Genomic DNA, 17,288 nt, shown 5'->3' with positions numbered 1-17,288 from the left:
CTATTTTTAATGTTTTAAGGACTTTCCACATTGGTTTCCATAATGGCTGTACTAATTCACATTCCTGCCAAGATTTCATAAGTTATCCTTTCTACACATTAGCACCAGAATTTTTGCTGAAAGCCATTCTAACTGGGGTGAGATGGTGTCTCACCATGATTTTGATTTCCATTTTCCTGATAATGGCACATTTTTGTCATACCTTTTGGACAGTTGTATGCCTTCTTCTGTCTCTTTAATTCTGACACCATTTTAAAACTGGATTATTGCTTATTTATGTTTGGCTTTTTTAATTCCTAATACAGGGTAGATATTAATCCTTGTTAGATGAATAGTTTGCAAATATGTTCTCATTCTGTATTTTTGGCGATTATTTCCTTTGATGTATTTTCCTTGGTTTTATATAATTCTACTTGTCTATTTTCACTATTGTCTGTTCCTATCTGAAAGAAAATCATTTCCAACACTAGTGTCTTGATACATTTCCTTTGTTGTAGTAATTCATTCATTCAGGTTTAACATTTAGTTTTTTGATCAATGTTAAGTTGGTGTGTACAGTATCTTCTACATATGTATACCCAATTTTGCAAGCACAATTTTTTGAGGAGACTGTCATGACTTTGCTATATGTTCTTGGTGCCTTGGTCAAAAGTCAGTTGGTTGTATGAATGTGAATTCATTTCTGGGTTCTCTCTTCTGTTCCATTGATTGCTGTAGTGTTTCTATGCCAGGGCCATGATGTTTTAGTTACTATAGCTTTATAGTATAATTTAAGATCAGGCATTATGTGGACTCTTAATGCTCATGATTGCTTTGTCTATTATGGATCTTTTTCTGTGAAGAGTGTCACTTGTGTTTAATGGGGATTGCATTGAATCTGTAAACTACTTTTGAAAATATTCTGTCTATTCAATGGAGGTCTTTCCCCTCCTTAGTTGGGAATAAATCTAAGTGTTATGGCCTGAATATGAGGCATCTCCCCAGAGCTCCTATTAATGTAAGAATATTTGAATGGTGGTTTCATTTTCTTGACTAAAGCTCTGGTCAGAGTTTCAAGAGCTATATTGAATGAGTGGTGAGAGTGGACATCCTGATTTTAGAAGAAATGCTTTCATTTTTCTTGTGTTTATCAGAGGTCTTGTAAGTTCAGAGGCTTCTTCTGCATCTATTGAGAAAATCATTTTTTTTGTCCTTGATTCAATTCATGTATACAGTTAATTCAATCCTCCATCTCCAGGATGAATCCAACTTCATCATGGTGCACAATCATATAAATGTACCTTTGAATGCAAATTGCTAATATTTTATCAAGTATTTTGGGCATCTAACTTCATCAGCAATATTGGTCTGTAGTTTTCTTTCCTTAATGTGTCTTTATTTGGTTTTCAGGGTCATAACTGGCTTCACAGAATGGCAGTGTTTTCCTCCCTTTGTATTTCACAGAATAATTTGAAGAGGATTGGTGTTAGCAGAATTCCACTAAACCTTAAAAAAAAAAAACTTTTTGGTACCAGGGATTGCACTTGGGGGCACTGAGCCACATCCCTTTTTTGTATTTTATTTAGAGACAGGGTCTTATTGAGTTTTAGTGCTGGCTTTGAACTTGCAATCCCCTGGTCTCAGCTTCCTGAGCCACTGGAATTACAGGTGTGTGCCCAGGTGTGTGCCACTATGACTGACTGAAAGGCTTTTTTTTTTTTTTGTCATACATGGCAGTAGAATGCACTTATGGACTTTGATATATCATACATAGCTGGGATATAATTTCTGAATATATGTTGCAGAATCAAGTCATGTAGTCACACATTTTATTAATGCTTTGGTGTTCTATTTGGGTAGGTCATGTGTGTCTAGAAATTTGTTTATTTCTTCTAGATTTTAATTTATTGGACTATTTAAAATAATCTTCTGGACTTCAGCAACATCTGTAGCGATATCTCTAACTTCATTCTTTTGGGTCTTCGCTAAGTTCTTAGCCAAACTAACCAATCTTTTCAATTCCATTAATTTCAGCTCTGATCTTAATTCTTTCCTGCTTCTACTAGTTTTGGAATTAGTCCTGTTTTTTGATGGCCTTGAGAGATACCATTATATTGTTTATTTGAAATGTGTTTATTTTTTTTAATGTAGGCATTTAAACTTTCCTCTCAGAACTGTCTTGGTAGTGTGATACAACATTCCAAAATCACTGGGACACTATTTCTCCTCTGATTTTTAGATATATTCCTCATTTGAAAGAATTGTTCAATTTCCATGTATTAAAGGGTTTTATATTTCTTATTGATTTCATTAGAAATTGGTTTTTGTTGATTCATCTACTTATTGATACATGTGCATTTTGCAACCATATGATATTTATTTTTAATTTACTTAAATGTTCCATCTTGTGACCTAAATAATACTATAAAGCAAATGGACCTATCATTGGTTAGAGGGATGTGTTGGGTTTTATCTGGGACTTAATGTCAAGAAGTGATTTGTTTATATAATTAGTAAATATTCCCCAAATGTAAGTAATGACCTTGTCTTTTCTGTTAATTTTTGCTTCAAATCTGCTTTGTCTGATATGAGAATAGCTACTCCTGCTTGATTTGGTTTCCATTTGCATCTTACAAGCAAAGACGTCTAAGTCTCTTGCAGACAGCCTATGGTTGAGAGTCTTGTTTTTTAATCCATTCTGCCAATGTACATATTTTAAATGGAGATTTGATGACCATTTACATTGGTATTAGCGAGAGATCCATGAGCTGCCAGCCCAAAGGGAAAGCACTTTATACTTTCTTCCATCTCCCCAACCTGAGTGCCCCAGGGTAGAATTCTATCTGCACCTATTAATCATGCTCATCCTAGAACACTCTAGGTCCTAAGGCAGCACTTCCTGGGAAAGTCTAATGCTTGTTATAAACTCCCAGGCTCTTTCAGCAGAAAGGTACAGCACAGCTGCTTCAAGGAGCACCCTACCTCTGCTCTTCATTTGCTGAGAAACAAGGAGGGCCTTTCAAATTCCACCTTGTTAAGAGTGCCTTTCTGTTCCACAGGTTCGCCCATGCTTCTTTATTACCCTCTGAGGTAAACTGGTACCTCTGCTCAGACTCCAATGTACCCAAAATTTCCTTCTCTACAGTCTGATATTGAATTTCAGTGAATTCCCCGTTACCCACCTTGCTGAGAAAATGGACTTCTGCTTGAATCCTGAGCCATGGAATAATTAGAAAACATACCCTTCTTCTAATCTGCCATCTTTCCTTCTCTCCCACTTTGTTTTTGATTGATGACAGCTATGTCTATTTGTATGTCACTCTAGTTTGCAGAAGTTGAGGAAAGTAGTTGTAAAAATTGGCACTGGACATAGGCTTCCAAAGGTACACAGAATTGAGCCCTGATGATACTGGGCTTATGGTGGTGATAGCTGCAAAAATCTCAGTGGTATAGAAAAGACTGTCCCTAGCTCCCTCAGAGCAAGCATAAGCGACACCAGTAACTGGATTCAAGATTTTGGAACACAAATAGGACCTCTCCTAGATCTTCTGGGGGCGATTGTCATTGCTTCTGAGGACTGTTGGCCACTTGTGTGGAACAGAGACCCAGATGTTCCTTCTCCAGTCTCTAAGGTTTGGGCTCCAACAGTTATGATCTATGGAGATGTTCTATAGGTCTTCTGGGATGTACGCTGGTAACATTTGGGTTTGTGACCCTGGTGCTATAGGGCATTGGTGATAATGTCCCTAGGTCTCACAGGGCATGATGTGGTGGTAATGAGGCTTAAGTAGTTCTGGTGTTGGAAAGGAGATCCCCTGAAGGTGAATCTGGGATTTAGCAACAGTAGCTGTACTTGAAAGTTTGTGGGCTGGAGAGCAGAACTTAGCCCTCGTGGGTATCACTTCTGTGGCTTTGGCAGGGCACCTGCTGGTCCTGAGGCTGCAGAGAGGGCTGTTTTCAGTCGAGCAACAAGCTTCTACCCAAAGTAAGTACTATATTTGGAGCTTAGGTCTTATGGGGTGGTACTGAGGCTTATGACTTTTATATCTGTGATGCAGGATCACTTTTGAACCAGTCAGCTCCCAAAATTGCACTGAAACTACTATAGAACCATGGCCTGCTGATGTGAAAGTGTCAGTAACCCTGATCATATTTATCCTTGTGCTTGCAAGATCAATTCCCTGGACCAGGGTATGAGTTGTTTTCCTACTGTCTGTCCTTTAGGGTTCCTGTCACTTCTGTTTGATAATCTCAGCCCCCCAAAAGGTTTATGGAGGACCTAAAGCACAAAAAGTAATAGAATATGCAGATTTTGGTTTTGTTGTTAAGGCAGTTGAGTAGCCTCTCACCATTTGCTACAAAGAACATCTCAGTGCTTCAGGAAAACTCTACCATTTAAATACAGGGAATTACACTTTAGCCTTTGCATCAACATACCTTTTGCCATCCTCTAGAAAAACCTATAAATAATTTTTGTCAACCTGACCATGCATAAAATCTTCCACAGTTCCAGTCCTTCTCAAAACCCTTTTGCAACTTTCTCACCATGTTCAAACCCTTTGTTATTTCCCCTCTTTTGAAACCACACCCATTTAACTTTTTCCCCGAGAAGATTCTATATTTTTTCAGTCATTTCCTTTGTTTAGTGTTGGTTATCAGTTCTTAGCTCCTGTGTAGATAATGACTAAAACAATTTTTAAGCTAGCTAACCATTTTTATAACAAGGGGACCTGTTAAGCAAGAGCTCTATAAAGTTAAAGCCATGGGTAGTTTGTTGATCAGAAGACACAGCTGCCTTTTATTACATCTACACTATTAAGTAAGTTGTAACTGCTTAAGATTTTGTCAAGTCATCTAAACCTTAAAAAGTATTTGGGTTCATCTTATTTAATTTGCAAGTACTACATGTATTTTTAAGTCATAACACCCAACACATTAAAATGTTCTCAGAAAATAAAGATATTATAGTTTCATCACTTTCCAAAAGATTTTTTCCCCTTTACTGATCCAATTATCTCCTCCATCAACCAAGGAGTAGGAAGCTATCGTACACTACTGGGACTGAAAAGAGTGGCCAGATGTCTGCCTGCATTAGAAAGGAGAAAAGATCTCTTGTGACTCCTCAGAGCATGCTGTGGAAGGTTCAAGGAGCTCTGGGGTGGCAGGAGAGTGCAAGAGAGTTTATCAGGCATTCTGTCAGGGATAAATATGGGTAAGCTAAGAAACATTTTTTTTTTCAGGCAAAACAGGTTTCATACAAATTGTTTAGGAAAAAAAGAGGCTTTAAACCAGTTAAAATGGATTTGGGGCCTCTAAATTTAGATGTTTGCATCTTAGCTGGGACAGGCTCATAGCATTTAAGAATTATTCTCAAGTTAGAGCAAAACTATAGAGATATTCACAAAGGAGGCATATAGAACCAAAAGTGGATTCACAAAAAGAGTTCATGATAGCCTCTTTTGGCCTTAAGTACCTTAAAAAGAGTACAGGAGAAATCCTTGCCAAGCAAGAGTGGGGCAGCTCACCTTGAGTTTAAAATAAATTCTGCCAGTGATGTCTCTAGGACTCATTTTACTTCCAAGAAAATCTTTTTTCCTTCTCATGAACTTATAGCTGAGAGTTTCCAAATTGTAGAAAAAGTGACCTAATTGACTGTCCTTGGAGATAGATTGAGCATTTCCCATTGTCCTACTTAGTTCATTGCAGCTAGAACCAGATTTTGAAACCTTTTCTCTCTAGCAGGCAGGAAAACCAAGTATATTCCGTTGAGGGAAATGTAAATACAACTCATCCTTAAACTTTCCTATTTTTCGAAATACTTGCAAGTTGAGATGTCATAATTATCAGAGGCTTCTCCCCAAAATTGCAACCATCTATGCTGACTGATGGGATTTGTGTTTTGGATCTAACCTGATCCTGTGCTTCTATTGGATAGCTTCCTCAGTTTCTACCCCAAGCTCAATTCTTCTCAGGTTTATCTTACATGATTATGGAATATGCAGGAGCCCAAAACACTGGGTAATTACCCCTGATGTGTGTCTTCCTACATGAGCCAATAAAGATCCTTCTGACCCAGGAACAAAGTTTGGACTTACCACATCCTGGGGGATGCCCCTGCCATCTCTATAAGATATTTATTTCCCCCAGGCTGCAAACAAATATCTCTCCTCTGAGGCATCTTTATGATTTAGTACTTGTAGAATTTCTGTATTGGGCAAGGTTGCACTGACAAAGGCAGGAGTACCAGCAAAGCCAAGTTCTAATAAGTGTTGTGCAACACTGAGAGGGTATTAAAATACAGCAACCAGCTCAAAGGACTGTTGACCAAAAGAAAAAGTGTCATGAAAAACTCACCAACATCCACTCAAGGAAGCATCATGGTGGGAGAGGAGGGCAGTGCTATATCTGCCACTGAGCAGAGCAGCTCCTTCAGTGAAAGTGGATCATCTCTGGGGCCCCACATTGTGCGCCAAAACTGTCTACATAAAACAATGACTATGCTTTTAAAAGAAATTAGAAAATAGTTTTCTGAGTCAAATATCAATCACTATGTCCTTGGAACAAGGATTCAAATTAACCTGAATGATATCTATCATGGAAGAGGTTACAAAAACATTGACAGGCATATATCAAGTAGGTGGGCTACAGTAAAGCAGGGACATCTTCCTATAGACAGATTTCAGATATTAACATTCTTAACTTTAGCAGACCAAGCTTTCTCCAACCCTAATCTTAGAGTAACACTCTGAGTAGTTTCCCTATGAGTCTCATTAGGTCAGATACAAACGTTAAGGGGCCTCCAATGGCCCAAGATGATTTTTGGTTCTTAACCTATAACATTCCACAACTGTGATATGCTAGTCAGCCTGGGACAAGCAGTCTGCAGGATCTTTAAGACCTTCAGGTTACAAGATGGTAACAGCATCAAGTTTACTTTGACCTTCTAAATCCATCAGTACAACCAGAGCTGGTGTACAATCTTTGTTCTATCAAGAATTTGGGAGCTGAAGTGGATGGAACTTCCATAATGCCTAGCATAGATTTCATTAAAACCATCTTTCCTCTCTTCTGGGCACATCTATTTGCAAAGTGATTCAGGGACAGGTCAAGGAAGTTCCTTACATCTTTTGCTAGCTGTAGGCTAGTTTTAGTCTTTGAGCAAGAAGAAGACTGGACATCAAATGCAACCTGGGATAACCAGGATGTGGAAGCAGGAAATCCTAACCTTCTAAACCTTACAAACTGAGGTGACCTAAAGAACTGTATTGTGTACATATAAAATCCCACTCTCTCCAAAGTGAGTTGTATTACCCGCATGAAGTTATTATTGTATTAGTAAAGCTTGGTAATTGTAAGTAAAAAGCCTCAGAGAACGTGGCATTTTGACTCAAAGCAGTTTCTGAATCTTGTTTTATAGAATAGTATTAGTTGGTGCCCCTGGAAGAAAAGGTTTTCTCTTAGTTCCTCAATTGAGGGATGGTACATTACCTTTCATTGTCTTGTCCCAACAGATCCTTTGTCATCCAGCAAATCCCAAGCAGCAATCTGTTCATGGTGGTGGTAGACAGCAGCTGCCTGTGTGAGTCTGTGGCCCCCATTACCATGGCGCCCATTGAAATCAGGTATATCCTTTTATGTATGGGTCCAGCCACTACTGCTGAAACTGGTAAGAGGGATCAACCGTAGTTGAGTCGGGTTTTTCATTGCTGTGACCAAAAGATCTGCAAGAACAATGCAGAGGAAGACAAGTTATTTTGGCTCATGGTTTCAGAGGTTCGGGCAGCAGAAGGGCTCTCCTCACCAAACTATAAAGTCTACAGGCAAGACTCGGTGACCTACTTCCTTCCACCCTACCACCCAGTTTGAAATTATAATCCAATGGGTGAATTAATCATTTCTCCTCTGAACACACTTGCATTGTCTCCCATGAGCTTTTGTTGATATATCCCATCTAAATGTAGTAAGGACACGTCGGGGAGAAGTATCAGGAAGGTTAGTTACTTCCAACTGTTAGAGAGGGAAGTGGTTAACGGTGTCTAATGCCAAGTTTGGACCTCTGAAATTCAGTAGGAGAGAGGTCAGTCTTGGAAACCTGCCTTAACTACAGTCAACATAATGAATCCCTGAAGTGTGAACGGCTAAAGGCTCAGAAGATTAGAAGGCGTCCGGAATCTTGCCATGGCTTCCACCCCGAGGTAAGTCTGAGAAATGTTCCTGTTTTCTTTTGACCGTTTTGAGATTCTTATTGTGACTGAGGGCAAAGAACTATACAGCCGAACATTTTACTTGTGAGGAAAAAAAAAAACCCTTTCAGAAAACTAAAAAAGGCTAATGGCCCTGGATGTTCATTCAGATTTTTAAAAACTTTACTATCTGATCTATTACACATGTATTTATTTTAAATTGATGTCCCCTGTATAGTGTTAGCCTTTTAATGCTCCAGCCACCTGAAGTCACTCTACTTATACCCAAGGGACTGGAAAAATAAGCTTACCTTTTCAGGATTAAGGTTATCACAGATACAAGTAAAAGTATCTCCTGCGATGCTGTAGGCAAAAAAAAAAAAAGTTTAACCTGGAAAATTACTATATAGGAAGTACATCTACTCTTCAAAATGTCACCGTAGCCAATTCCACATTCGCTTCACCTTTAAATAGCAAATAACTTGGAATTTAACCAAGTTCTTATTGTATTAGGAATGCTTGCTTCTGTATTCAAAGGATGATTTACAGTGCTAAATAGGCACAACCTCAAAAGCCATATATAAAAATGCAAATACAGACAATAGTCCAAGATCCATGAAACTTCTTCACTTAAAACCAGGAACTACATACTTAGACAATCAAGTCATTAGAGTAAAAACTACTGCAGTTAATAAGATGATTTGCTTGGGTAATTGGATATAAGATAAACATACAAAAATCGGTAGTTTTACGTTTCTAGAATAGTGAAATGAGGTCAGTGAAACAGAATAAAAAATTTACTACAAAGGTTCAATTCAAAGAGAATGTAGATTAGTCTTACATGGTAAAATAATAGTCTCTCTAGGGATTAGAGAGGCCTCTAAGACCCAAATGGTATGGAAGAAAACAGATCCATTTAACTACACAAAACTTGTAACTCATCTATGAGAAAACTTAGTCAATAGCTAATTTATAGAACTTGAAAAAACATCAATAATAAAGAGCTCTTTTAAATTGATAACTTAAGCAACCATGAATAAAAATAAACCAAGGACTAATAGGAAATGACAAGCCATCCGGGGCAAAGACCACTGACTGATAAGGAACTCCATTGAGCACTCTTTGCAGCAGAAAAGAACACAAAATGAATGCCCATCAATAAGGAAAGAACTAGAATAATGGTGCAATTTACATCAGTTAATAGATTTCTAGAAAAAAGTAAATGAAATTATTTCACTCTGGTAAAATAGGGTCTGTCCTTCCCCACCTCTGAAGAAAAGACTCCCACAACTCCTATGGCTGAGTGTCTGAAATAATCAGACCCCTTCAATAGTGATCATTTCCTTACATTCTTGAAGAGTAATGAACGTATTCTCAGTGAGGATCAGATTCTTCTGACTTGATGAAATTTCAATGAATCCAGATCCCAGAATGCATTTCTTCGTCTAACCAACCCCCTCTTTTCCCCATAGGAGAATGCAAGGGAGTGTGGGGGTGCACCGAGTCTCCAGGCCCAGACAGCCCTCCTGCTCCCTCTGCTTTCGATACACTTCTTGAGGTGACACTGACTGAGATGTTCTCTTGGCATGCTAAAATCATGGATAAACTGTGAACCCAAATATGGTGCGACATAGGAGACATAAAATATAGTCCAACCATCAGCATCTCATGATTTTAAACTGTGCGTGATATAAAATCAAAGATATGTTGACAAAAAATTCTTTTTACTTTGCCAGTCATGCCAATGTGAGTTTGCCCCACAATAATCATCCTTCATCAGAAACGGGACTGCAAGTGGTAGGCAGGCACTGTCCCTTCTGCTTGAAACCCATTGAAACCAATTTAAAACTGTGTACTTTTTAAATAAAGTATATTAAAATCATAATCTCCTTGTTTGGATTTTATTGCTGAGACTACAGACTTTAAAAAATGCATGGGGAAAAGTCACCCATTCCAGAAACCAGTAAAAAAAAAAAAAAAAAAGATTGTTAGTAGAGAGTGTTCTACAGCAGATAGATTCTAGACAATTATTAAATATTTGCCTAGATAGTCCACTCAGTTTTAAAAATATTTATACAAGTAAATCAAAATATCTGCATGGGGAGAGTTTATTACATGGAATCCTGGAACTTCAATAGAAATCATAATTTGGACGAGAACACAAGCATGCATGATATTCAAGTGCAGAACTATTTAAGAGTAGAAATAAAGCAGTCATAAATCCTAGGAATTTATTCTGAAAGACTTGGAGGACGAGAAGAAAGACTTCCAGGCGTATTGCTGGAGCATTTGGCTTCCCCCATAAATAAGAGATGAAATTAGATCTCAAAAATTACAAAATGTGAAACTCCCCAGACCTGTAAACATTCCAAAAAGGCCAGATCCTGAACCAAATACAGATTCCATGGGCTCGTGGTTACCAAATAAAATGGAATCATTTCTATACTTAGGTGGAGAAGGCCTCACTTCCAGAAGTCGCCTAGTGAATGGCACTTGAGCTCTAAAAAGGGGCAAATTATCCTGTCCATGTTTCAGTGAGTGGGTAGTAGGACAGTTTTTCTGAATTTCAGTATTTATAGGGTCACAATACTACATGTTTCACCTTTACTAAACCTCCAGTACTATTCTCCACATAACCAACCTTTCACTGCTAAAGGGTCAGATTTTTAATAACCAGGGGGTTCTAGAACTGCTATTGTTCACATCTGAACACTCAGTACATGAATAAATGGACTTGTTACACAAGCAAAAAGAAGGCATTACATTTACACTGAGCAATGGTGGTTTTTTTTTAAACAAAAATATAGTGGAGAAATGATGGGTCATGTGATAATTCTAAAGAACTAAGTATATTCCATCAAATGGCCCATAATCAAATGCAAAATATACAATGTCCTTATCCCCATTCTGGACAGTGGAATGGCATCCTTTGTATTGCATTATGATGGAGATCACAGGTGAGAGTCACACAGCAAGTATCTCATTGCCTTCCTGTGAATGACGCACCAGGGACCTCATATTCTCAGTACCAAGATGTTGCCAGGCAACTGGCCATACCACGGAGCTCCAGGATGGTGAATCATTTTCTCCAACTTAACGGGTCTTAAGTAGACTGTCTACCCACCTTTCAACAAACCCTTAGCTTCCCACGCACTTTCCCCCACAGCCCGCTGGTCTCACCAGCTTTGTCCTCCACACACCAAACCTGACCATCACTTCTCACCATCCCCTCACTGCGGCCATCTACTTTCAAACCATTCTCACTGAATCCAGCCCAGACGACATCCTCAGTGGTCACGCCCACTGTCAGTGACACCTCCCCAGCTCCACGCAGCAGCCATAGCAGTTTTTCTAAAACATCCAGTCATACCCTAGCACAAGACAAGTGGAACACACACAGGCCACCGCAGTGCTTCTCAAAGTCTTCTATTAGTCTATCTCAGGAACTTCCAAAAATCTTGAGTGTCTAGGGCCAGGACCCAGACATGTGTACATTTTTCAAGCCTCCTGGGTGACACTGTTGGGAAGCCCAGTTATAGAACCAAGGGCCTGTGTGGGCTTTTGCTCCCTTCCCCATCCCGCTGTGTGCTGATCTGATCTGGGCTCCTTGCACTGCTCTTCTGTCCCTTGAAAATGCCAGTTGTGGACCCTAGGGCCTTTCTTCTTCCTATGCCCTCAGACCAAAAGGCCCCAGACCCTTCAAATGGCTACTCCTTCTAGCCACTGTTGGATTCCACTCAGATATCCCTTCCTCAGGGATAGCCTGGGAACAGCTCTTCTCCCACAGCTCCACTACGATGGCTTGATTTTTCCCTTATACCAGCATCTGGAATGATTTCATTTTCAGGTGGGACTACTGTTCTGCAGCTCCATGACAGCAAGGACTTCTCTGACGCCTTTTGTGCCTTTATTGCCAGCTCCTAGAACGGCACACAGAATACAAATAAAACCACCACCAAGGACAAACCTAGCAGGTGATCCTTGCTGAGTTGACTGCCTGGTTCTATAGGCAGTACCTTCCTTCCTCATTCAACCCCTGTGATCCTCCTCATAGACCCAGAGAGAAGATGTGAGAAGTATCTCCACTGCACAGATGCAGAAATGCAGGCACAGAGGGAAACTCCTATTCCCAAGGTCATATGGCTAGAAAGTGGCAGAGCTGGAATTTTGAAGTCAGGCCATTCGCCACTCTTGCAAATCACATACTTCAGAGCACTACAAAAGCAACACTTGAATAAAGTGTGAGGCGACAGAGCAAGAATTTTAAAAAAGTGTCTATTTTCTAAATGTTTTTGGGAAAATACAATATCATGATGAATGAATTGACTTGACCATGACCTACAAGGCCCTATACAACTCTCTCCTCGTCCCTTCTATAACTCTATCACGTGCTCCTCCTTGCGCTCAAGCTACATGAACTTCCTACTCCTCAAATATTGTAGGTGGGTGCCTAGTGCAGGGCCTTTGCACCTGCCATTCTCTGCCTGGGCCAGTCTTCCTCCACACACCCATGTGCCTCACTTCCTCACCCACTTCCAGTCCTCTGTTCCCAAGCGGCTCCCTAAACCCTTTTTTACAAACGCAGTTTCCACACGCCTTCACCCCCTGCCCTGATGGGTCTCGCTGCACAGCAATTATTTTGGAATTGTTTACTATTTCTCTCTCCTCAGTCAAATAGAAGCACAGAGAAGAGAAGGACTTTGGTTTTTATCGCTCCTCTCTTTCCAGCTGTGAGAGGAGTCTTAGAGCAGACCCTCAATAAACATTTAAGTAGTAGGAAGAGCCGCACTGCCAGCCACCATGGAGCAAATGCATCTAGCCTGTGGTGCGCTGCAGGAATCGCCCTGGCTGCCGAGGGCAAAGGGACATTCCATATTATACTGTCTTTGCTAGAATTTGAAGTAGATTTCTGTTGGCAATGTTAACATGATAGATACAACTACACCTAAAGGGATCCCATTAGACAGGCCTTTAACATGTATAGCTTATCACTAATTAACAAACTATAACCATGATGTCATTTAGTATATCATATAGCACAATTAGATACTAAAATCCACACATTGTGACCTACAATCTGATCACTAACAATTTTACAAGGCACTTATAGCTCATCACAGTGTACATTGCAGCAATTTTCTCCCTAAAATGTAGAATACCTAATATGTATCTATATACACATATTTATATAAAGTTCATTTTACCTATAGTCTGAATCAAAGTTTACAAAAATATACAACTGCAGTATTTACTGAGGTTAGAATAGCAAGTGCACCATAAACAACATGATATGATACCTTTATTTATCCTAAATTTAAAGACTGCAAAGCTCCATGTGCTATATTTTCTTATCAGCATTGAATGGGAACATAGTAGTAGAACAACATAGTGTGTTAAAATATAATGGTAAAAAAACTCTATTTACTCTGTAAAGTAGTGGAGGGTGAGGAAATGTATCATTATTATTTAAATTATGAGTACAGCCCTGCAGACGATAATATGGCTCTTGTTATAGAAAACTATAGTTTAGGAATATATTAAAATTACAGGCAGAAGGGTACAGTTGTATTACCATCACTACTGGAGGTCATAATAATTTAACAGACCCTTGAGAGCCATCTGCAGTGTCTGCAATTTGGGAGCCTTGTGGAAATGCCTCTAATTGGCACAGATATGCTCTGTTGGTGGCATTTCCACCAGCGTGACTTCATCACAGACATCCAGCACATAGCAAATAAAGTTCCTGCAGGGGGCTGTGCAGGCCCCATTTCCTCTAACCCAGTAGGTTACAAATTCTGGACAACTTTGCCCCACAGGAAACACTTGGCAGTGGCTGGTGACATTTTTGATTGTCATAGTTTCATGGGAGAGACGGTGCTACTGGCATGGAATGGGCAGAGGCCAGGTATACTGCCGACATCTTACGACGCCTCAGATAGCTTCTCCTGCCACAAGAATTGATGAGCCAAAAGTTTCCATAATGACAAAATTGAGAAACCCTACTCTAATATTTTAGTAATCGTTACAGATTTTGTCTCCTGAATTAATAGTAGATGCCACAAACCTTCGCCTCATAGCATCTAACTTGTAGTGGATGCTTTGTAGAGTTTGTAACCCCTGGGTTAAAGGAAAATGGTGCCTGCAAAGCCCCCTGTAGGAATTTTGTAGACTGCAATGACACTAGAGATCCCTTACCTAGTGTAAGTTGCTGAATTAAAATGGTCACAGTGGTGCCTGTAATCCTAGTAGCTCAGGAGGCTGAGGCAGGAGGACCCAAAGTTCAAGACTAGCCTCAACAACTTAGAGAGGTCCTAAGCAACTTGGTGAGTCCCTCTTTCAAAATACAAGTAAAATGGGCTGGGGACGTTGCTCAGTGGTTAAGCACCCTGGGTTCAATCTCTGGTACAAAAACAACAAGAAAAAAAAAAATGAAAGAAAGATGGTGAACTACAATTTCAATACAACAGCAGCCATACATTATACCCTAAAATACTCAGATGGCAGCCTAATTTGTCTCATCAGGCCTCAATCTTCCACTAACACCCAGGATTACCCTCTCACTGCCTGCTGTTTGATTCAGACCATGGCACTGATAAGAATCTGACATTTTCTTATTAACTATCAGAGTCCCCTCCTTACACTCTTACTGGTAGGACCCCATCTGTGTTTGCTGCCATACTACTAGTGCTTGGAATAGCTCTCCAATGTCAATGACACCCAGGAAGTGTTTACTGAATAATGAATGAATAAGACACCCCACGATGCCATTGACCAAAGCCTCCTACTTGCAAGGGATGCTCAGAGCACTGTATATCATCATTTCATATTAATCTTGAGACCACCTGTGATCTACCTCCTATCTATCATTTCCACTTACCAGATGAGGAGCCTGAGGCTCACTGACTGGGTTACACAAAGGTGCTATGCTGAGCATGAAACAGGGCCCAACTCCATCCCTTTTCCCCTTGGCCGCTGCAATGTGTGGCTACAGTCCATAGTTCCACAACACAGCAGACACCAGTCCCTTCTGCGAAGCAGTAAGTCAAGATGACAATACTTTCTAGCTTAGGATGTTATAATTCAGCAGCACTCACACACATCAAAGGCTATATGCAACAGCAGATTACAGAGATACTTTTGTTAGCTATGATTAGACACAGCATGCTGTAATGTGGCCCAGTGCCGACATTTTTCCTACATTCAAAGGAGAGTTCTTGGCTTTCTCTGCCTTCTAGAGATGGCCCACAGTCTGCCTTGAATGTGCCTCTGCTTTCCTAAATAAATCTTTTTCTGTGTCTCTGAAAGACACAAACAGCAGTCCTGTCTTCTCATATACACGACAGGCAATGCTGGGTGGCTTACACTACAGGTCAGCCAACTTCCTATAAAGATCCAGAGTACCCAGTTCAGACTCTGCAGGCCTTAGTCTCTGTTAAAGCTGATTCTGCTGTTGTCTCCCACAAGCAGTTGTGTTCCAATAACACTTTAAGGACAATGAAATTTGAACTTCACATATTTTCACATGCCAAAAAATATTATTCTCCCTTCCCCCAAACATTTAAAAATATCAACACCACTCTTAGCCTACCAAGTGTGCAGGACAGGCAGCCGGCCAGATGGGACGTGTGAGCCCTAGTCTCAACTCCCTCATTTTGAATGTTGTTGCTTCCAGTTTTTGAAGCTCTCATATTATGATGAATTAGGAATATCCTAGCGACATTATACACACACTAGAATAGTGTTGGTGCTATGGGTATGGCAGCTTCTACAGTACAAATGTGGTTGCCCTATTTTTCCTTTAACAGTCTACAAACTAGTATCATTTCAAACTCTGTAAGTACCTTAGTATAACCTAATGTCCTTATATCCACATAACTACAGATATAAAGAACACAATTCATTTCAGCATGCTAGCCTTGAGTTGCAAGGCATATAAACAGGCTGATACTATGCACTTCAGCACAGTATATCATCATTTCTTTCCCCTCAATTATATGTAATAAATTGAGGCATGCAATCACAGTGTTCCTGCCAGCACTGGCAAACTCAAAGCACAATTGCTCCTCTCAGCCTGTGCTGTGCCATGCAGCCCTCCACTCTAATACCATGTGTCGTATCATCGCTATATGTCACCAAGTGAGGCTGTAAGAATCTTAACAAATCCACAAGATCTTACGCTAGACACCATATTTTAATTATCCTAGTTGCAAGTGGTTAATAAGTCAAGAGCAAGAAGTATTTAAGGGGCATCTCTCATCAGTGGTCTCAATAGTCCTCCTGTCCTAGTTATCAACGTCTTCATATTAGAAAGTGCACTATTCAGCGAGGCCAGCACAAATCTTCAGACTGGAGCCAACATCATGGGCTAGGGATGGGACATTGATTGATTGTCAGCTTTTTCACTGCTCTGATTAAAAGACACTGACCATAACAATTATAGGGGAGGAAAGGTTTATTTGGGGGCTCACAGTTTCAGAGGTCTTAGTCTATGGATAGAGAACTTCGTTCCTCAGGACTTGAATTAAGGCAGGACACCATGGCGGAAGAGTGTGGCAGAGGAAAGTGACTCATGTGCTGATCAGAAAGCAGAGACAGATTCTACTCACCAGATATAAAATATATACCCCAAAAGCTTGTCCCCAATGACCCACCTCCTCCAGCCACACCCTACCTGCCTCTAGCCATCATTCAGTTAATCCCATCAGGAGTTTGATCCACTGATTGGGTTAAGGTTCTCATAATTCAATCATTCTCCTCTAAGCTTCCTTGCATTGTCTCACATATGAGCTGTTGGGGGCACCTCACATCTAAACCATAACACTGGCTAAGGAAAGCACTTCACAGCAGTATCTTTACCTATTCCTCACAATAAGAGCAGGCAGGAGCCACGAGAAGGCACATGTCAATGACTGGTCCAAGATTCAGAGAGACTGTAGGAGCTGGCCAAGTCACAGACAGTGGTGGATGAAGCCAGCTGAATGGACCCCAGAGCCCGTGTTCTGTTCAATTTGCCACCATGTCAGATTCCACCATGTCACTTTCTTTCCATGCACATACTGTTATTAAGTCTCAGGGAAGAGGCATTCCACTCAGACGTACTGGATGCACTGTTCAGTCTAACTGCTG

The 17,288-nt window shown here is 40.2% G+C and overlaps 1 protein-coding gene across 2 annotated transcripts in view; it reads left to right on the top strand.

The window, feature by feature from the left end:
• The window catches only part of CACNA2D3 (calcium voltage-gated channel auxiliary subunit alpha2delta 3), an 890,062-nt gene extending 880,075 nt beyond the window's left edge, over positions 1 to 9,987 (top strand). The window contains exons 35-37 of one of the 2 annotated variants that reach the window (XM_081287674.1): positions 7,491 to 7,601; positions 8,087 to 8,174; positions 9,635 to 9,987. In XM_081287674.1, the coding sequence (XP_081143800.1) occupies positions 7,491 to 7,601; positions 8,087 to 8,174; positions 9,635 to 9,724 (289 nt within the window). In that variant the 3' untranslated portion in view covers positions 9,725 to 9,987. Of the gene's footprint in view, positions 1 to 7,490; positions 8,175 to 9,634 lie in introns of both variants that reach the window. The other variant, XR_014021224.1, reaches the window with a different exon arrangement.
• Positions 9,988 to 17,288: the final 7,301 nt, after the last annotated feature.

This window comes from Spermophilus citellus, assembly GCF_964194105.1.
Source record: "Spermophilus citellus genome assembly, chromosome: 3".
Taxonomy (NCBI): domain Eukaryota; kingdom Metazoa; phylum Chordata; class Mammalia; order Rodentia; family Sciuridae; genus Spermophilus; species Spermophilus citellus.
This window is presented reverse-complemented; position numbering and strand designations above follow the sequence as displayed.